General features: G+C 47.7%; 2 protein-coding genes across 2 annotated transcripts in view; one reads left to right on the top strand and one right to left on the bottom strand.

Moving 5' to 3' along the window:
• Positions 1-8168, bottom strand: part of LOC119404916 (nuclear pore membrane glycoprotein 210-like) — an 81153-nt gene extending 72985 nt beyond the window's left edge. The window contains exons 1-3 of the mRNA XM_037671610.2: positions 7840-8168; positions 4397-4521; positions 2705-2836 (exon numbers count right to left, since the gene is read on the bottom strand). Of these exons, the coding sequence (XP_037527538.1) occupies positions 2705-2836; positions 4397-4521; positions 7840-8012 (430 nt within the window). The 5' untranslated portion in view covers positions 8013-8168. The remainder of the gene's footprint in view (positions 1-2704; positions 2837-4396; positions 4522-7839) is intronic.
• A 684-nt stretch (positions 8169-8852) lies between these two features.
• Positions 8853-14487, top strand: LOC119404915 (uncharacterized). Its single transcript, XM_037671608.2, has 2 exons — positions 8853-9707; positions 13480-14487. The coding sequence occupies exon 1, from the start codon at positions 9094-9096 to the stop codon at positions 9676-9678; it is 585 nt and encodes a 194-aa protein (XP_037527536.1). The 5' UTR covers positions 8853-9093; the 3' UTR covers positions 9679-9707; positions 13480-14487.
• The last annotated feature ends 6835 nt before the right edge of the window (positions 14488-21322 follow it).

The following is a 21322-nucleotide window of genomic DNA, read 5'->3' as shown; positions in this document are numbered from 1 at the left end:
GAATGTGTCACTAAGTAGCGCAATTTTCGACAGCCGTGACCTTGCAACAAGCAAGCCGCAGACGACACTCTCATGGAGCAAGGATTGGACCGATGGCAAGGCGTGCTGAAGCAACATGGCTGATGCAGCCTATCGGAGGCCTCGAAATGAACTTCAAACCTTTGCTTTTTGTACGCTTGTTTCTGAGTGGCGGACCTAGCTGAAGTGGGAAATTTGAAGACGGAGAAATGCTCTTTCTGACGAGCCCAAAATGGCGGCGCCCAGTTGCACCGTTGCGGAGCTATAGTTCTTTTTAACTATGGCTTCTTTTTTTCGATTTCCGCAAAAATTATCGTCCCCTTGGCAGGCCCAAGAAAATTTTTACCACACTTATATGTAGTTTTCAGTGAAGATATTTTGGAATGAGAAAAAGGGCTACAGAAACTGAAAATGTGATTTTAAAAAGGGTAAACTTTGTTATTTTTCACGATACGAAAGCCGCATCCCCCCCCCCACAAGAATAAATCCGTTCTTTGACCGTGTTTGTTACTTTTAATTCTCACCAGTTACACGATACCCATTCAGTATTTGCATAAAAGTCTGTTGTAACAGTACTAAGCTTTTACATAGTACTCCCTTTACAAAAGATCAAAATCCTCTTCACTATGAAGGTCTGTTGTAATGAAGTCATATTGTATGCGTTCCGTCACAATTTGTGATGGCAATGCCACTACATCGCCACTGGTGATTGGCTTTTGCTAATGCCGCAAACGTGGTTTCAGTTCCATACTCGATCAACTCGCTTTGCGAAACGTGCTTTCCGAATAATGTCTTAGTACCACGAAATCAGTGTGATATAAAACTCATTAGTATCACCCAAAAAATGGCGAGATGTCAAGTTATCCAGGCTCATGGCAATACTGTACATTACGTCACCCGCGTCACTACGCAACAGCTCGCAGCACAGTTTCATTTTCATGCAGCGGACAGCATGTTGCTGTCATGTGTACGGGTTGTCACGCAAAAGGAGTAGTTTTCTTTTTGGCCATGTGTTGCACTACATTTTAACACAAAAGCATTGCTTGGCCAGGTCTGCGAAAGCGCACACTCGTCCGACGTCCGCAAAAGCCGTGCGCAGAGAACACGGGACCTTTCCCACCGGCACTGGCGCCTGCGCCAACGTGTAAAGTGTTGACCGCACCACTTTGGTAGTACCAAACCATGTAAATAAACACTATTCGACCTCCGCGTTTTCTCATTCTTCATAATACATCTAAGGTACACGACTTAGCAGCAACCCTCCAGTGCTTCATCAACCTAGCCAAAAGAAACTTTCTCGTTCCTATCTCATAAGAATATGCTCAGGGATCCTCTGTAGCTTTTCTTCTGTAATTTTGCCTCGAAGTACTAGAAAAATATTGAAGGAATATTAGAAAATTATTCAAATTCACTTCGCACCCAAAATGTTGCTGTTCGCATAGCTCTATAAAGTGTCCTTTAACAATACCAAAATCACCAATGTTTCTGCGAGAGGATGCTTGGCAAGCGAGAAAACGTGCAAAAAGAAAATGCAGGTGGCAACGCCACCCTGAAATTCCCACACCAATCGCTGTGACGTCATTGACTTTGACGGCGTCTACTGGGGCCTACGCTGTTTCTAATTGGTAAAAATGAAGTACATTGCCATACCTGCCAAGTTTGGAGAAACGGAATCCGGGAGGTCTACTCAAAGGGGGGGGGTGGGGGAGGGGGTACTGCGATAGCAATTATATGGACACTGTCAGCTGTATTTTGCGGTCGCCGCTGATCTGTACAGAGTCCAAACCGAAAACATCGCTTATTCATCGTCTGTTTCACGTGCGAGTAAAAGCGCTAGGGACGAACGCGGTTGAAGCAGAGATGAAACGACCCGGCCGTCACCGTCGCGCGAAGGGCACATGCGATAACATTACTCCGCGTGCAAGGCCTGTCGTCGCTTGTTTACCGGTTATTTCGTCGGGCAAGGGACCATAAGGGGCGCCGTTGAGACGGGAACGGTCGCGAGCGCTGGCGAACGCGCTATCTCGACAGACATTGGCAACGGCTACCCTTTGCCTCCCCGAAGTGCCAGAAATTTAATTCCTCGGGCCAAACTGAGAAGCGCATCACCGGCAAGACGCGGCTGCAGCGCTATGACATGTTTGCGTTGGCAGCACTGCGGCGCAAAGTGCACAGCTACTTCATGCGCAATGAAACTGAGTTGAACCTTTCTACCGTCGTTAAAAAAAGAAAAGAAGAATCCTTTCTGCTACGTGGCCAGACAACTTTGCTCATGTGGCCAGACAAAGCACTGGACGCGCGGGGCAAAATTGGATTTCCGGGAGATTTTCTTATGACCCGTACAACCGGGACATACGTTCAAAATCCGGGAGTCTCCCGGGTAATCCGGGAGACTTGGCAGGTATGCATTGCCCTCTGAGAGGGCCGGTGACTTAACCTACCAAGTTTCAATGAATTTCCTTGAGCCAATGCTGACAAAAATCGAAAAACTTTGAAATCTGTGCCATCCTACGCGGGTATTTCGGCGCGAAATTGAAGAACGAAACATTGACCTGGATTTTCTCCACTATTTTCTCCTATAAGCCTATGATGGTGAAATTAACGACATTAGTGTTTTCAGAGCACAATTTATCAATGTAAACCAAGTCATTGTTTCACTTTAGTGTCCCTTTAATAGCGCAAGTACCTTGTTGGTTGAATCCCTGCACTTCAAGGAGTTCGGGCGAATCCTCAAGTAGCAGCACTCTTGTCGTGGTCACCACCTTGAGCGAGGCCACCTGGTCGATGATCACATCGCAGCGCAGCGTCTCGCCGGTGCCTGCATGAAATGTAGGACAGTCAAGAGAGAAAGTAACGCTTACGGGCAAAGTTGCCAGATTCGACTAATTCGGGCCAATTCCGCAACATTACAAGGCTTCTTGCATGCGGCAGTCTCACCTCTTCTTCCACTTGCCTGCCTTCTGGCTAAATCAGCTGTCAACACGGAGTACCGTAACATTGCCGGATCCACTGTGTCTTACTATACAATCATGACAGACAGTAGCGACAGGTTGCCACAAGCAACGTTGGAACTTTATGCTTGTGGCTCCTAGAAGTGAATTGTTAAGGAGCATGAACAGTACAAAGGAACAAAATGTCAGATGGTTCTTGTCTATAGCTTTTCCCTAAATAGCTTATGAATTTAAAATATGTCAAATACATATGGAACTATCAATCACTTTTTAGATCTGCTACAAAGAAAAAGCATTTTCATACAGTGTACCAGATTTTTCAAAACAGCATATGCAGAAATGTTCAAGTGGCAGCAAATGCGGCAAGGGAGTTGTTAGGCTTGCAGGCACACACTGCTTCCTATTGCCTACTACAGTAGAATCCCTTATAAGAGACATGCACCAAAGAGCAGTTCTTGTCCTCTATGTGAGGTGTCTCTTATAAGCGGGATAGCATGTTCTCACTCTTTGATCAAACCCCTGTTTCGATGTAGACTAGTGTTCTCTGATACCCTATCGTCTGTTACATCAGTGTCTCTTAAAGTGGATTCAACTGTCCCTAAATAAAGCAGGTATTGGACAAACTATGATTGTCTTGTTATATAAGAACCATATTCAAACAACTCTAGAGTGAGAGTTTCTGTCTTGGTTTGGATTTTCACCACTTGTAAAAGAGATCAGCACGACGAAGATGCAATCCCTGCGGTAACAGCCAATCAAAGACACCACACACATGCGATATAACTATCACGAAAGCAGGTCTCTGTTTTCGTATTTAGAGAATAAAAAGAAAGACAATGTGTGTGTGTTAACCTCATTTAGTTCGTCCATTTTGCACTGAGGAAGAGAGAGGGAGAAAGAAAGCTAAGTAAAGGCAGGGAGGTTAACCTGGTTTTACATGTTTGCCACCCTACATTGGGTGAGGGTAAAACGGGTGGCAATATAAAAAGGATAAAGGAAAGCAAGTGATACAAACACACACAGTAATAGCATTCCTTACACAACCACAGGTGATCACAGATTAGAACATGCAGCAGTGCTCCTAACACCCGTAGTGCCGATTACGTTAAAGGCCATCGTCCCGGTATTTTATTTTTCTTTTGGCGAATGTTCTGTCATTCAGTCTGCGGCATGCAACATCTGTTCTTCAATGCTAAAGAAAGGACACTATATAAGGAGATGACCTACGGTATTGTTGCAGTCACAAATGCCGCATGTGGCACTGCCTGTCATGTTTTCGTTGAACCCTCGACTAATAGCTCGTCCACCTGCAGGCAATGCAACTTTACTGTGTCTTTTGTGGTTGGCATTGCCTTTTACAAATGCCTATCATTTCCTTCTCGCAGTGGGTACAATAAGGGAGAGGGCAAAGAGAAGTGTTCACTCACTCGTCTCGCGCGCTAACACTGTAGCCGTCTGTCGACTAGGCTGGCCCCATACTGATGACACCGTTGCCGTCTGGGAGCAGCTGTCCTGCGCAGACACGGTGGCCACCTCTGGTCTGCTTGAGTGCCTGCATACGTGAAAGTGGTGGTAGCAATATAATCACTAAATTGCTACATAAATTTTCTGGAAAAAACAGTGAACTGTTCATAAAGGGGTCATGAACCACCCCTTGGGCATGATGAGCAAACACATCCTGCGGATAGCAGACACTACGATGAACCGCTCAGCTAAATGTTACAATCATGCACCGCAAAGAGAGTTTAAAAGCATAGCACGAAGTTGCCATTTTCTCGGGCACCCTTATTTTCATACAGAGGCCTGTGCTCACTCTCTTTGAAGCTGCTGGTGCCTGCTGTTTGACGTAGAACAGATAGCATGCTATCGGCCAATAGCCAACATAAACCAAAAGTGGCATTTGAATCAGATGCACTTCTTGCCATGAGATGCCGCCACGTGCTGGCTTCGCGCTCTGTAGTCTGCTAACATTACACAGTGAGCCACACTTGCAACAGGAATTACAATGGGAGAGAGCCATTGCGTTTCATTCCACACGCTCAAGGTCATGACATTACTTCCCGCCGTGCCATCCCTCCCTGTGTAGCTTCCAGCGCTCGATGAGAGAAGGCGCACAAAGCGCGTGACAAACCCCTGTAATTCCGCTTTTTCTCGACAGATTTGAGAACTTTTGCAGCAGTTGATTCGTGGGGCAATAAGCTCTGATATTGAGGTCATTCTATGATTACTTGAAAAAATGGTCCAGGACCTCTTTAAAGGGACACTAAAGGCAAATAACAATTTATGTCAGAGTGAAAGCTCAATGTATGACAACGTCTAAAACGGCAATATTATCAAAAGCAGTGCCCTACTTACCGAGAAATTAAGCTAAATGTATCACACGATAAGCGCCACGAGTGGGACATTTTCAGTGATCCCGATGACGTATGAGAGTCTGCCTACAATAAATCACTAGTAATCAAACTAGCAGCGATAAAAAAAAAAACCTTCCGTGCATCAAAAGACGTAATAAAATGCTGTTTGTTCGTTTGATTCATGAAAAAGAGAACCTCTGTGGCGATGCCATGGGGAACGGCACGCGTGGTTCAAAGGTTCAGTTTTCGCCGAACTGCCCTTCGCCTGGCACCCTGCTTCGCTCACGCGGTCGCGTCTCAGTGGTAGTTTCGGGATCGCGTACTGCCGCATGTGTTTTACATGCTCGTGAAAGTCTCTCTGACAGAAAGTCAGAGCTTCGATGGCAGTTTTCGCTGCTGTGGGTCCCGCTACTTTCGCTCTGTTGATACTAGTGTCGGTGGTCGTGCAGTAAAGGCGGGCAACGTTGGGCACGGCAGCAGTGACGTATGAAAGTCTGATTTCAGGCGGGTGATTTGAAGTGCGCTAACGCGATGCGGACCACTAAAACGTGAACGAGGTTTCTGGACCGCTATTTCAACAATCAATGTCGACTTAATATTTGCATTTAGTGTCCCTTTAAATGTAAAGAAAAATGTAAATCAGTTTCGGATGGCATAGCCTGACATCAGTGCCCTCTATGTTGTTTCAGCAGTGAGGAGTTCATATGTAGCTAAAGGAGAAAAAGCCTGAGCTTCTTTTTCTTAGCGACGATGACTTGGAATTTTTGGGAGGCCAACGGGCAGATATGGTCAGAGTGCCAATGCAGTGACATAAGCTTTTAATGATATGAACTGCGAAGTGTATATGCAACGAGGCTACATAAGGGCCTGAAAAAAGCCACTATAATGGACGTAAAAGGTATACGCATCAAAATCATGTCAATGAAGATGGCCGCAAACAAAAAATATGTGTCATCCCATGAGAGATATTGACCCCATGACGTCCTCTGGCAAAAAAGAGTGTTCCACACTCGCAGCCTGGGCTGCGAGTGGCGCTGGCTAACACTCCCAGCTATTAAGCACACAAATATCCTACAAAAAGTGAACAATGGAGTGCCCTCCATTGAAGCTCGAATGGTAGAGCATTGGACGTGTAATTCTAAGGTTGTGGGTTCGGATCCCAACGGAAAGGGTGATCTTTCGTCCACTTCAATTCCTTTCAATTTAAGTGAAGATCAATACACTACGCTTAAGAAACGACAAATAAATGTCACCTATGCTTTCCTTGGCTTAATTGTCCGTCGGTTCCGTAAGTTGTGTATAATACAGAAAATGAGCCCCTCGGACAATTCCCCTACTTTCGTAATGTCATGAAAGGGTGATATCCTGAAACGGCATGAGCACCAGTAGCACCACCCTCTCCTCAGGACCCTTGGCTTTTTCCTGCTTCCCGTGAAAAGTTGAGTGCAGGTACACCAGCATGGCGTCGCGGATTCTAATGCATTTCCTTGTACGTAACTGAGTTGTCATAGAGTTCAGGAACACCCCAAGACAGGGACCGAACCAGCCTGCAGCAAGTTTATTTTTCATCCACTTTGGTACCTTTCTATTTGTGTCACGATCACCATAGTACACTTCAAACATACAAGTAATGTCCCCTATAGCTTCCTTAGCTTCATTGTCTGTTGTTTCCTAGGGTACAAGAGGCACGAGGTACCACGGCCGGCGTCAGCCGGTGTCGCAGCTCATACGGAGTGTTTCATGCTGCGTCTGCAAGCGTCGGTGACCACATACGGAATCTGGGCTAAGCAGCCACGCTAAGCAACCATACGAATGTGTTGTACCCGCGGTGCAAAACAAATGCAAAAGCAGGACACTTTCTACGAAGGCTTTGTTGAACGTCGTGGCAGTGAAATAATAATAATTGGGGTTTAACGTCCCAAAACCACGATATGATTATGAGAGACGCCGTAGTGGAGGGCTCCGGAAATTTCGACCACCTGGGGTTCTTTAACGTGCACCTAAATCTAAGTACACGGGCCTCAGACATTTTCGCCTGCACCGAAAATGCAGCCGCCGCGGCCGGGATTCGATCCCGCGACCTTCGGGTCAGCAGTCGAGCGCCATAACCACTAGACCACCGTGGCGGGGCGTGGCAGTGAAATCAAAGCCCTCTCAAGGACAAGAAGTAAAGCCGACATGGAGGACTGTACACTTAAGAAAAATTCAGACTTCGCGAAAATTCAATGCCAAACTCGCGTTTCGGTGGTGACGCCACGCCAATGCCGCCCCGAAAAAACAAGCGTTCTAGCTATCGCTTTTATTCCTTATCGAAATGCTAAAGATGGTGGCCACTGATATGTTAGTGCAAAGTATCCGAACGTACTGCAGAACGTAACGCAATGACGTTCCAAATATATATATGCCCCAAGAACGCCAGTGATACAGCGATGTCGCGTCTACGCTGCGTCGGCCGTAGTTACCCTCGTATGACGAAAACCAAACGAAATCACTTAGGACAATGAGTAGACACGTACCATTCGTAGCAGCTGCGCTCGTCCACATCAACCAAATGAAGAGTGTAGTTAGATGCGACTTCGACGAGGCGCGGTAGCAAAAGTCTGGGCACGTTCAGCCTCGCCTCTTCCGTCACGCTCAGCACCAGGTACAGGAGGCACAAGTAACTCGGCACCCTTCCGATAAGCCCCATTCTTCAGATAGATCGAAACGGCGAATTATAGTAAAACGTAAGGCAGCAAGCCTCGATACAGGTAACAGGAGAAGCCGGCATTCAACACAGGCGTTCTTTCGAACGACATGGAACGCGCGCGCACGAGCGATGCATGGTCGCCGGTGGCTCTGCTTGGCTTGGCCGCTCGTCTGTGTTTCGCTTGCCGCGAGTAGTCACAATCAGATTCAACTTTTTAAAAGCGTGCGGTACTGCTTTTGCGCTCAAACTGGTGTAAATGCTAAGCACTGCGTATTAGTGTAAAGAGTTACTAGCCACACACCTAACAATGAATTTTTCGCGTTAGTTTATTTCTCCTCACGTCACAAAGAGGGTGCCCGCACGGTTTCGCTTTTGTGATTAAAATAGTTTCGGTTCACTGTTGTGTGTGTTTTAGCCCGGAGTAATGTTCGTTGGTACTACTACTGAACTCCCAAATAACGAAGGTGTAAACAATAACATTTATCTAATTTCTCGTATCAAAACGAAGCTGATACGCCTAACCACCCACCGAAAGTTTTGAGCTCGCTTTGACAACGTGTAGCGGCTGTGATCGCGACGTCCTATCGGAAGAAAATAAACACGTGGCCTCCCCGCGCCCCAGTTTCACCTTTCACTCCGCACATATCCAGGTCAATTAACTGCCGCTGCAGCAGCGTTGGCAGCGAGCTTTCCGTCAGTAGCAGCTTCCGTAGTGAAACTGAAGCGCACGTTGCAGGTATTATGTGCCACACACGGTAATTCAATCGCACAGCTCCACGTCTTTCCACAATGAAATATGCGTGGGTCTGATTTCGCGCGCAAAAGAAACTCGGCACGCGCTGCACGTGTTCTCTAGCTGCACAGCGCGTCAACGCTCGAGGACTTGTGACGGTCGCGGCGTCGACCGCGCCGCGCGCAGGCTTCTCGGAGTCGCGACCTTGGAGAGGACCCCGCGCACTTTCCCGGGGGCCGTGTTGCCGCATCGTCCCCGGCGGGAGTGAGAGGATAATCGTGTGTCGATAAGCGCGCGCGGTCGCATCCACAGCGGCCGGCGGACGTCGTTTATTTCTACCGGACACGCATGGAGACGACGCGAGAGTGGGTCGGCACCGTCGCTGGCGTTGTGACTTTGGCCAGCTTCGTGGGCGGCCTTTCGCTCGCCTGGCGAGTCCGTCGCGCCCGCACCTCGACGGGAATCGCGTTCGCGCCCGTGGCCGCGGCCGCGGTGTGCTGCCACTCGTGGCTCCTCTACGGTCGCGCCGCCAAGGAATCCACCGTCGTGTGGGTGAACGTGTGCGGTCTGCCCCTGATGCTCATCAACGCTGCCGTGCATCGAGCCTACGCGCGGGATAGCGGACCCGGTTGGCTTCTGCTGGCGGCGCTCGGCGCGCTGCAGTTGACGGCTCCCATGATGAGTGTCGTGTGGTTGGGCCGCGTCGCGTCTCTCTACACGGTGGCCTGCAACGCGGCGCCCGTGTCCCGCATCAGGACGGGCCCGCTGCCCGAGCTCGCCGCCTGGGCGCTGGCGGCGTGCGGTCTCTGGTCGGCGTACGGGGCTCTTGGAGGAGACGTGCCGCTCTGCGCCTCCAACCTACTCGGGGCCCTGGTGGCGGCGGCTGAGCTCGTCGCGGCCGCTTTGAATAGGCGGCAGCGCAAGCAGCTGTAGGAGTACGAGTGTGATATTACACGATCGAGGTGAGTGCGTAACGATATCGTGAGGCAAGCTTTTGCGTTTCAAAGGCCCGAGGTTTTCCTAATTTCTTGATAAAATCAACTGATCATAGCACTAGGTTATTGTATCATCTCAAGTTTTCGCACCTTAAATTTTAGCGGCAGTTGCGCTTTATTCTGCGTGCTCGCGCAAGGGCTTGGGTTCAAATCCCACGCTCGCTACAGACGCACAGGAAGCGAACCACGCCTCCGCATGTCTCCTCGGTGTTTAGATTAACACTGGCCACCTCGATCCCGGCTTGTCGGAATTAATTTGCAGCCGCTCACTTTACGACGCATTTCACAGTTTATTATTATTATTATTATTATTATTATTATTATTATTATTATTATTATTATTATTAGTGTAGTAGTAGTGGTAGTATTTCCTACGAAAACACACGTGGTTGAACTAATGCACTCGTGATACTATGAGGTAGTAAACCAAAATTTGGTCAGCGGCACCGACGTATACAGTTAAAACTCGATCTAACGAAAACCGATTTTACGAATTTTTCGATCTAACGAAAAAATGTCCATTCCCCAGCAGGTACCTATAGGGTTCAATGTTGTCATAACTCAAATTAACGAAGCTTTCGTGGCACTGAACTCGATTTAACTCAGTTTTTCCTGAGATAAATGAGCAAAAAATGCAGCGATTTCTTTCCACTTTTCACACCGACGGCTCTTCTTCGGACGTGCGCTGTAAAGTTATTGCGTTAAAGCATCTATAGCCACCCTAAACACGGCACTATAGTTTTATTTTGACGAAGCTGCACGCCGCAGTCGGTATCGCTTTTACATATATCAAACGGCGCTGGGTGGTAGTGGTTTGTTGTCCCTGCAAATACTCCCGCAAGAACACGGTGGTTGCTTTCGTTATTTGATGGTTTATGCGACAAAACGTTTCCTGATGGTCTCCTTGGAACTTTCTTGCTGTTCCTGCTCGCACATTAACTGCATTCGTTCTCCCTGTCTTTGAATATCGGCAACTTGTCATAGCTTCACGTGACCGCGTCTACCTCACCTGTATCGCCCGGACATGGGGGGAATTCATGCTCGGGCTGCCTTTGTGGACTTTTCATCGGCCAAGGCGTTAATAGGCAGTTTTAGAATAGCGTACGCAAAGCTTTGCGTTGGGTTTTCGCGCAACTGCGCATGCGTCATACGCTAACCGCTTGCGGGCCGCTAACGCTAACTTAGCGTACGCTATTCTAAAACTGCCTAATAAAATGCCACGGTAGCTTTCGAGTGACGCTATACCTTTCAGTTTTAGATCTCGAAGGACCGAAAGATTTCTTCCTCGTTTTTACGAATTTCCCGATTTAACGAAGAAATTCGAGCGCCCTCATCACTTCGCTAAATCGCGTTTATTTCATTACAACCGAAGCAATAGTTCCGTTAAGTGAAGAACATCTGACACGATACCCCAACCCACCCACCTCCTTTTTTTTTTTGTTAAATCCGTGTCCGTACCAGAGAGTGCTTAAGCTTTCGTTTGTCCACCATTAAGTTGCTTGCAGACTGAAGCATAGGAAGGTTCATCGTTATAACTTGAGTCGGTGTAGTTTCAGGCTAAAAAGCGTTCGTATTGAAATATGATGCGAGCCATGTGAACTGCAAACACGCCTGAAAATTTATGAAGTATATATAGCAGTATGAGGCTGGTGTGTATTGTATGTATATACGATGTCTTGCGAGTTGGTACTGTTATTGATACTTTGTTACTGCCGCCGATGACTGATCTTATTGCTTACCTACTTTTAAACTCTCTACAGCAACTTACTTCGAAAATAAAAAGAATTTTTTTCACAGATTGTTTTGTTAAATATTCGCAGCGCTGTACTGTACATAGATTACTGTCAAATGTACGAGAATAACAGTTTAATTCTTCAGTCCGTGCACAGGAGCGCAACCAGAAGTATTTTTTTTGTGGGGGGGGGGGGGGGGGGTTGAACTATCCTTTATGTATGTTCGTGCGTGCGTTTGTATGTGTGCGTGTATGTATATATACACTTTCTTTTTAATTCGGGGGGTGGGAAATGGGGGATTGAACCCCCTCAACCGCCCCGCCCCCTAGCTTCGCAAGTGTCCGTGCCCGATATCGATCTTACTTTTGCTTTGCAGCGGAGCTGTCCGAGGCATACTAATCAAGCGGGTCAGGGCGTAGACCAGAACTGCGAATTTGGGTCAGAATGACCCAGAAACCTTGCACGGTTTACCTAAACGCACGAATAAACTCGCGCCCAATGACAGATATCTAAGAAAATGCTAAATGCTCGTCATAGGCGTGCGCAGGCTTCCCCTTCACGGGGGGGGGGGGGGGGAGGGGGGGGGAAGGTTCATCGCGGCGCCCCCCTCCCTACACTCTAAGACAAAATCGAGTATTTGGGGAGTATTTCTGCCACACAACAATAATCGTCATCTGGCTTGCTCGCGTTTCCTTTCTTGAAAACCCAGCTCTCGTCACTTTCCTGTCAAAAATGCTATGTCACGCTGATAACGTGTGCGCCGTTCGTGACCGGGAAGTGCCGCGACCGCGGTGATAACGCGAGGAAAGCACGCGAGGTGGATGACGATTGTTGTTGTGTGGCAGAAACACTCCCAAAATACTCGATTTTGTCTTAGAGTGTATTAAGTCAATGTATGGGGCAGATCTTGCGCCCCCCTCTTCTTAGGTGGCTAGGGGAAGGCGCCCTCATGCCCCCCCCCCCCCCTGCGCACGCCTATGATGCGCGTTATGAGAAAGAAAGAATGAGTATTATACACTCTAAAACAAAGAGTATGTGTGACTCCTTTCGGGGAGTCTTGACTTGCTACGTATATGACTCTCTTTAAGGAGTATTAATGAGCACTAACAGACAATAATGCCAAGGAAAGTATAGGGGACGTTTTTAGTAGTAAATGTAAGGTAAATGTGAAGAAAGAAAAGTGGACGAAAAGATAGCTTTCCGCAGGCAGGAACCGAACCTGCGACCTTCGAATAACGCGTCCGATGCCCTACCAACTGAGCTACCGCGGCGGCCATCCCCCGTCCACTTTATAGGGTATATATATATATATATATATATGGCTTGGCTCGCGTTTCCTTTCTCGAAAACCCGGCTCTCGTCACTTTCCTATCAAGAGTGATATATCTCACGCTGATAACACGCGCGTCGTTCGTGACCGGGAAGGGCCAGGACCGCGGTGATAACGAGAGGAATAGTACGTGAGGTGGATGATGATTATAGTTGTGTGGCAGGAATACTCCCCAAATGCTCGACTTTTTTCTTAGAGTGTATTGCTTTGAAAAAAATTGAGGAGCCCTTGCCCTATTAGGAAAATAGGGGCAAGCGAAGCTTGGCTTGGACTAGAGGGGGTAGTGAATAAAGAAACAAATAAAGCGAAATGGTGAAGGTGATGCTCGAAATAACGATGATGATGCACGTGACCTCGCTAGCCAATCACATGCACCCACGCGCTTAGAGCTTCGCTGTCTGAAGGTTTTCACGTTAATAACTGACTGAATTCTCGTTTCCCAATAACTATTCCTACCCACTAGTACTAGTAATCGATCTAGCAGTACGGCGTTAGCATAATATTTCTTTAAGAGTTTGTGTGTTTTTATCGAAGTTCGGCCTATAACGAAGTACATTTCCTGACCCGATGAATTCGGTATAACGAGTTATTTTACATATCGGTGTGGAAACGCGGCTTTTTGGTGTGAAATGAATTTTTTTGCCTTTTATTCTTTCTCCTTTTTTTTCCCTCCCAGGTTGGTACAGGGTGTTAGAAGAAGCATCGAAGCACCATCTACGACGTCACGAGGATTCTAGCGGTGTGCCCTAAACAGAATTCTCACCAGATAGGGTGTACAAAACAGTATTAGCGACCCAAGCATTTTTCGGCGATGCTATACGGAAGGCCGCAGCTACAGAGTGCCTAAACGAACGGGATGTGTGCAATACGACAAGCAATACGTGTACTACTTTACGCCTGGCCAGTGTGAACGCTCCCGCAGAGTATTAAAGGGGCCCTGCAACACTTCTTCAGCATGGTTAGAAAACGCTGCTGATCAGAAGTCGAGGCTCCTGAGAAGACGCAAGCCGAACATTATAGCGCAGCACGCGGCCTGGAACTTACAGTTAATACTCAAAGAGAGCTAGAAATCGTTCCCTCTTCTCTCCATAAATGATGCCATATACCGAAATGACCGCGCCATATACTCAAGTTCACGGCCATTGGCTGATTTGAGCATCGCGGGCTGCATAGTTACCGCGACCGCCGCGTGAGGCCGCCACGGGTCCGCGCTCGCGATCACATCGAATGTAAGCCGCGCGTTAGAAAAAAATGTGCTCAAGGCCATGACGCGCGCGTGACGTATCTTCTTTCCCCCGTGCCACCCCTCCCTGCTTAGCTTCCAGCGCGCTCGTAGGGACGAGAGAAGAGGGAAAGCAAGTACGGCGTGCGACAAATCTCTCTAAATCCGCTCGTACTCGACGGATTCTAAAACATTTTGCTGCAGTCGATTCGTGAGGCAATAAACTCCTTTAATGAAGCCATTCGAAGGTTACATTGGAAATTGTTGCAGGGCCCCTTTAAGAAAACCGAAAAAAGAATTATACAAATGACAGGCCACCACGGACGATATACCGAGCTCAGAAATAATGTATACAAAACTATACAGCCACTGTTATAGTGCGTGGTCGAATGTGTACAAACCCTAGACGTTGCTGCCTGTTTCCAGTGTTATATATCCTTCGGGATTCGCAATAAACATTGTGTTAAGACTGTGTAGCAGTTCTTTAATGTTGCGCAGTAGTTTGTTAAGCTGCGCAGCAGTTCATTTAGGGACATAATCAAAAACTTCTTTTTAAGGCGAAAGCCTTAGATGTCTCATCAGACGCGAAATTTGGCCGTCGGCGTCGATACAAAATATCATCATCACGTGGTGAGGTCATCGTGACGTCAGATGCCGCGAAAATTTGTGTTTCATCATGACGTAACGTAACGTGGCGTCACATGTTGGCGTCATCAGAAGACAACATCGCATGGTCGAAGACGAGACGATCACGGAGGCAGTGCCAAACCAGGTGAGGTAGTACCGAAAACTTTCGGAGGGGGCGGGGGTGAGGCTCAGTACATCCACTGAGAAGAAAAAGAAGATGGCCTTCACTTTCGATTCGTCTTTGGCGAATGCATAAGTTAACCCATGAATTTTTCATTCTGGTAAAGTACCCTTTGCCAAAACGACAATCAGCACTTTAACCGCGAGATGACGCTCCGTAAGGGAGAAAATGCGCAGTATATATATATATATATATATATATATATATATATATATATATATATATATATATATATATATATATATATATATATATATATATATATATATTACGTCGTTGTTATATACAGACAGAGGCTCATGGCTGTCCACCCTCGCTCTGCCAAAGTAGTGAGAGCCGCGAAGCGGCACGACGTAGTTTACTGGCCCCTCAGTGTCACGGGCCAACCGCTTAGAGTGGCGAAATATCGGTACCCATGCAAAGCCAGATAAAACATTGGTATGAAGTCATCCGTGACGTTTCTGCTCACATGACGTGACCCCGAGTACTTGAGGTGCGGTCGACTATATAACCCTGATAAGGCACCGCATCCAGTCATGTAGACTGTGACGTCACCACTGTGCACTGGTTCCAGGGCGATGTTCCCTGCCTAACATGTCTGACATGAGGGACATATACATTTTTCTTTTTCTACGAGACTGCTGTTCTTCGACTTGAAATAACGTAACCCTCCACGAAATGCATTCTCAGCAGCGGCGGCAGTATGTCCGACTCCACGTGTCCAAGTAATGTCATGACACCCGTGTACTTAGACTTATGCGCGCGTTAGGGATCCCCATAGGGTTCAAGATAATCAAGAGCCCTCCACTACGGCGTGCCTTATAACCATATTGTTGCTTTGGCGCGTGTCATCCCAGAATTTAAAATAGCTTTCGATGTGAATCCCTTTCATGGAGCGTTGATTCTATAAGTCCGTGACGCGGCTGCGTCGTCGTTCAATTGAGGCAAAGCGAAAATATTCCAATGAAGGTTAATCGTCTCGCCCTCTGCGCAACTCTGATATTCCGTCACTATACATATTGCTTTGCCTCCGCCACACACAATTACGAACGCAGGTGTCGTGTGCAAATGACGCTGCATGCCAACAAAACACATACAATGAACCATAGGTATTTGCTATCTTTTTGTCCTCTCCTTTATCGCGTACAATACGCACCACGTTCTGTCTGCTGCAGTACGTGTATCTCACCATGGCCTTCCGAATCTGATCTTCATTTTTAAGAGAGAAGGAAATAAATATCGGGACAAATATAAGCAGTCGCACTCGGCGCCACCGCACAACGTGCACGACAGCAGCTATGGAAGCATATCAGACTTGGGTCGGTGGCGTTGCCGACGTCGCGACCATCATCAGCTTCGTCGTCAGCCTGTCCATGTCCTGGCGGATGTGGAAAGACCAAAACTCGTCCGACGTCGCGTTCCTTCCCATAGCCACGGTCGCCGTCTGCCTGCAGGCCTGGATACTGTACGGCAGCGCCACCTGCGACTCGCACGTGATGTGGGTCAACTCTTTAGGTTTCGTCCTGATGGTCTTCAACGCCGCTGTGCACTGCACCTTCTCTACCCGTACATGGCCCGGCTTTGCCCTGGCGGTGGTTCTCATGGCTTTTAGGACTGGGTCGCTGCCGCTGCCCGCTCAGTGGTTGGGTCGTATCGCGTTCGTTTGCGCGGCGTGCTGTAACGCCTCGCCGGTCTGCCGCATCAAGGATATGAAACCACTGCCGGAGGTCGCCGCCATGACAATGATCACTTGCGGACTGTGGACGGCATATGGCGCGCTCCTCTGGAATTGGCCGCTCATGGCGAGCAACGGGATCGGTGCTTCGGTCGCCCTCGTCGAACTTGTCGCGGTCCTCTGGATGCGGTTTGCACGCACTGCTGACAAACCTTGTGATACGTCTACCTGAGGTAAGTGCGCGCGTGTGTATGTAGAACAGCTCATCCACAACCGCCGTCGTATTTCTGCAGCTTGATAGACGTCACATTATGTGACCACCACTGACTTGACATGTCGTGATGTCACATGCTGACGTCATCCAGAGGCAGTGCAAAGCAGTCAAGGCGCAGAAAGCTTGCAATGCCTGCGAACCAAGAGGTAGTGCTAAACCACGTTAAATGCAGAAAGCTTTCGGACAGGGACGGGGAAAATCAATACATCGACTGCGAAGAAAAAAGATGGCTTTCGCCTTATAATCATTTGAGGCAAATGCATGAGGGTCCCTGTAGGCTTTTAGTGCTCGGGTGTCTCGCAGCACTTAATTTTCACTAGATTTCAAGCAGTTTGTTGTTTAGACTCGTCTTTTTCAGATGCGCCGTTGCTTGTTTTCTTGCACTGTCCGTACGTCTACAGGCGGCACGGGACTGTCAGAGCCTTCGGGATTTTGAGTAATGTACACCGGGCACACGTTTCCACTGTACTCTTGACTACTTTCGCAATATGTCGAATGCAGACGCACGAGCCATCTTTCACTAAAGAAGCCTAACTTCTTCTTGTGACAAAAGGTATAGCTCTCAACATTTGGACCAATAAATTTCTATGTCTGTCTCAACATTTGGTGTCTATAGAGATCGGTGGTCGATACCTTGAGATGTTGTTGGGAGCATCGATGACAGCCATAAAATCGCATACCTTCCGCTTTGTTTCAGGCCCGGACAAGGAGTCGCTGAAGACCTCGTGGAAGCATTCCCGGCGTGGCAATACACGCTGGTGGCGTCTCATTTCCGAACAGTATTTCCGGTGAAGCGTACGCCTTGGCTGATCAACTTCACCTGCTACGTTTCCCATTCCCCGACAAGCTCCCTGAAGAGTGCGATGTCTTTCCTACTTTTTAGCTACAGCCTTAGGTATACCAGTTTACGGAACACCTTCATTATCATAAACGGGCGCATCAGCTTTCCTGGCAACTTCTACTGGAAGCTAGCCACGACCTCGATTGCTCTATGCGCTAGAGAAAATACCTCGGTAGCACATACGACGTAAAAACGAAAAAGGCTTCAGACAAGAGGATTAATTTACGAACTCTAATTCAGGGACTTGCGTCCAGATTCTTTTGCGCCAGCAACTGATTCATAACATGCATGGTCACCTATAAGAGTAATGTTCCAGGTACATGCGTTGCATGGTTCAACTCGCTAAACCACGGTGTCGCGCCGTCAGCTCTGTTACCCTTGTCTATGCCTGGTATTCTATAAACGGTCTAGTCCAAAATGGTTAGTTCACATGTGACTCTTTGTGTCGCTTCTTGACGACTGCTGTGTGTTTTATCAATGTTTTTAGTGAAAGTAAAGGTCTTTAATTGAAAACTTTCGTTGTCTCTATAAACCTAAAGCATACTCCTGCAGCCTTGCATGCGCAGCAACGCTGTGGTGCCGCTAAGCACTGGGTCGGATGATCCTTTCCCGGTCGCATTTCGATAGCGCATAAATGCAACAACATCCCTGCATTTAGATTTACGTGCGCGTTAAAGGGCCCTCTCTGAAAATACAAAAAGAAAAAGAAACGAGCGCGTTGTTCTCTCCTGGCGTTTCTCGTGTTTTCGGCACACTTCCTGATGCCGGCAGGGTGATTCACGTGACGTAATTCAGGTGCAAACTGTCGATTGGTCCACATATATACGAGGAATATCAGTTGTGAATTGTCTCCTATACCCTGCTCTGCCAAGCCTGACGCTTTCCCGTTTCCTTGTCTCGCATGACCATCGTGCGCGACCAACAGATTTCACTTCGTGTTATCCGTTTCCGACTGCGCGAACGGAGATAACAGCGTATAGCCGACAGTGGCGTAGCCAGGGCGTCGCACACCGGGCTCGTGCCCCCCCCCCTCATTAAAATTGGGGGGCGGGAGGGCGCCCAATTTTGCTTGCGTGTATATATATATATATATATATATATATATATATATATGTATGTATACACGCACACATACAAACACACGCACGAACATACATGAAGTATGGATGAACGCCCCCTCCCCCCCCCCTCCGAAAAAAATGTCTTCCTGCGCCCCCCTGCCTGCCGGCGGCAAGTTATCTTTTCGTCCACCTTAATATTTCCACATTTATATAATGATTGCTGCCATGCAGTTAAAACACTACAAATAACGACGTTCCCTATACCTTCCCTGGCTTCATCGTCAGCTTGCTTTCATTAAGCTTATTTCTAACAAAGCCCGTAAATTCCCCTTTCATGTATTCAACGCGGAACGCAGTAACAGCAACTGTTCAAAGATGTGAGAGGTCAATGTGCCGACAGGTAAAAATTACACATCATCTCCCCCAACGGGCAACCATGGTGGGATGCGAAAGCATCGCGGAGGGTGCGCATCGAGTTTCCGTTTCTCTTATGTGACTTATGAGACGGTGGTCGTCGAGGCGTTTGAATTACCGCTTGCCGACGCTGACGTTTACGTTCGGCTTCCCAAGCCTTCCTCTGCTCCACGGCGGTGGCGCTTCCGCTGCAACTTGCGCCGAGAGGAGAGGTTGAGGAAAGAAAAAAAGCGCAACTTCTGCAACCCTAATTGGGAGCCTATCTCAACGTTGACGTTGTTCGTGGCGTTTCGCACACTGTTGCACAGAAAGAGAATGAAGGAACGACAGCGAACGCGCGTTTTCGCAGCTTCGAGATTCGCTTGCCGGCGTTGCCCTTTACGTTGAGCTTTGCGAGCGTCCATAGAGCGCCGTTGCGAAGGAGAGTGCAACGCTTGCCGGCGTTGCCGTTAACGTTCAGCTTTGCGGGCGTCCATAGTGCCGTTGCGAAGGAGAGTGCAACGGGAGCGAGTGCGCGCCGCATTATATACAAGTGCACAGCTGTGGAGGAGAGAGAAATGGGAGTGGAGAAACGAAGCGGAGTCAGCGCTCACGGCACCTCCTCGCGCTCATGCGAGATGGGGAAGCGCTTGCGCATGCGCAGTATGGGTGCGGACGCCGCAGAACGGACACTGCCCCGGGCATACGATGCTTTCGCATCTAAAACGGAACGATTTAGACTAATCGGTACAGAGCAGCTACTTTCAGCCGCTTCAGTGTTTAGAAAAATTTATTGTATCACAAACGGTTAACATCAATAACAATTGAACATGACGTTTTCTTGCTAGAAATACGTTCACGAGAAAGACAAAACATAATCCAAGGCAGTCCACATGGCGAAGCGTCAATGGAGCCAACTCTGAATGTGCCACACCTTCTATGCCTTATCTCACAGCCTCTGCAATAGCACCGATCGCATTAGCGATTCACGTCTTATTACGAGCATTGAAATAGAATAAAGCCACGAATAATTGCATGAAAATAATAACGCACTGAACATGGCGCGAGCGTTTTAACCTAAACAATGCCCAGTTATGATATCACACACCCGAAGCAACATATAGGTCCATAATGAATTCAATAGCACATGCGCGACGTTTCCTTCAACGGCGGCTTCAAGATTGCGAAGAGCTTGCGTGAGATGCGTGGGAGAGAAAAAAAACAAGCAGAATTTTCTATGGGAGTTTTCTGGAGAGATGCGAAAGCGTAAGTTTTATTGTAGGAAATTCTATGTTAGCGGTCTTCTCATGGAACGTTGTTGTCGGGGGTGATCGCCACTGTGTCTTTCATCTCACTGAGCGTCCGGAATGGCCACGTGAAATGCTTGCCCCGCAACAACTGAAACACGTCTTTGGCGTTTATATTTCGCAAGATCGGAATTTTCAAGATTCGCACAATCCTCCATGCTGGCCTTACATGTGGTCCTACAGGGGGATTTTATTCCGGCACCACGAAATACTTCAACGACGCCTGCATCACGAGTGTCCTCTTGAGTTTGTTCTGTATCGCAGCTACAGCGCAATGACATAGTCGTAATGTGTTTACCTTCTGCAAACGTTGCTGTTTATTCCGGTGCGCTGAAAAAAAATATATATATTGTTTCATACGTTTACTTGTATAAAACGCGATTCGTCTTACGTGACAGATGGATAGATGGACGGATGGACGGACGGATAGATTTCTCGATGAATCGGCATATAAATGCTTAAGCATGTAATGGAAAGCGATGAGGAGAAGGGTAGTAAGGCTTCCAATGGTTGCTAAGCATGGAGGTAAGAATTTACGAAAGAGTTAATGTAAAGAAGACGAAAACAGTTAAGCTGAGCAAACGTAAACGAATAAAATTTATAAAATGTATCTTTCTGCGTGAGGTGATAGATAAGTAAAAAAAAAAAAAAATCAGGAGCCTTTGCCCTATCGGGAAAATAGAAGCTGTTCGGGCCTGAAACACTACTTCTCTTTCTTTCTTTCTAGCTTGCCTTGTATAGTATAGTATACCAAGGTGGTGAGAAAGGGAAGAGATGGTGTTGAGGAGGAAAATAGTGCTCGCTCGGCGAGCCTTATTCTCACAATGGACGTCCACGGCGAGCCGTTTTCTCACAATGGACGCCCTCGACGTAGCGCAACGGCAAAGAGTGTCGTTACAACTCCCGAAGAAGCCGCTCCCGTAGAGAAGCAGCTCGTG

The sequence above is a fragment of the Rhipicephalus sanguineus genome, chromosome 9 (genome assembly GCF_013339695.2).
Source record: "Rhipicephalus sanguineus isolate Rsan-2018 chromosome 9, BIME_Rsan_1.4, whole genome shotgun sequence".
NCBI lineage: Eukaryota > Metazoa > Arthropoda > Arachnida > Ixodida > Ixodidae > Rhipicephalus > Rhipicephalus sanguineus.
The sequence above is the reverse complement of the archived record's forward strand: the minus strand, read 5'-3'. Positions and strand labels throughout refer to the sequence as shown.

Excerpts from the sequence above, each read along its gene's own strand:
- LOC119404915 (XM_037671608.2), top strand. The coding sequence starts at position 9,094 with ATGGAGACGACGCGAGAGTGGGTCGGCACCGTCGCTGGCGTTGTGACT.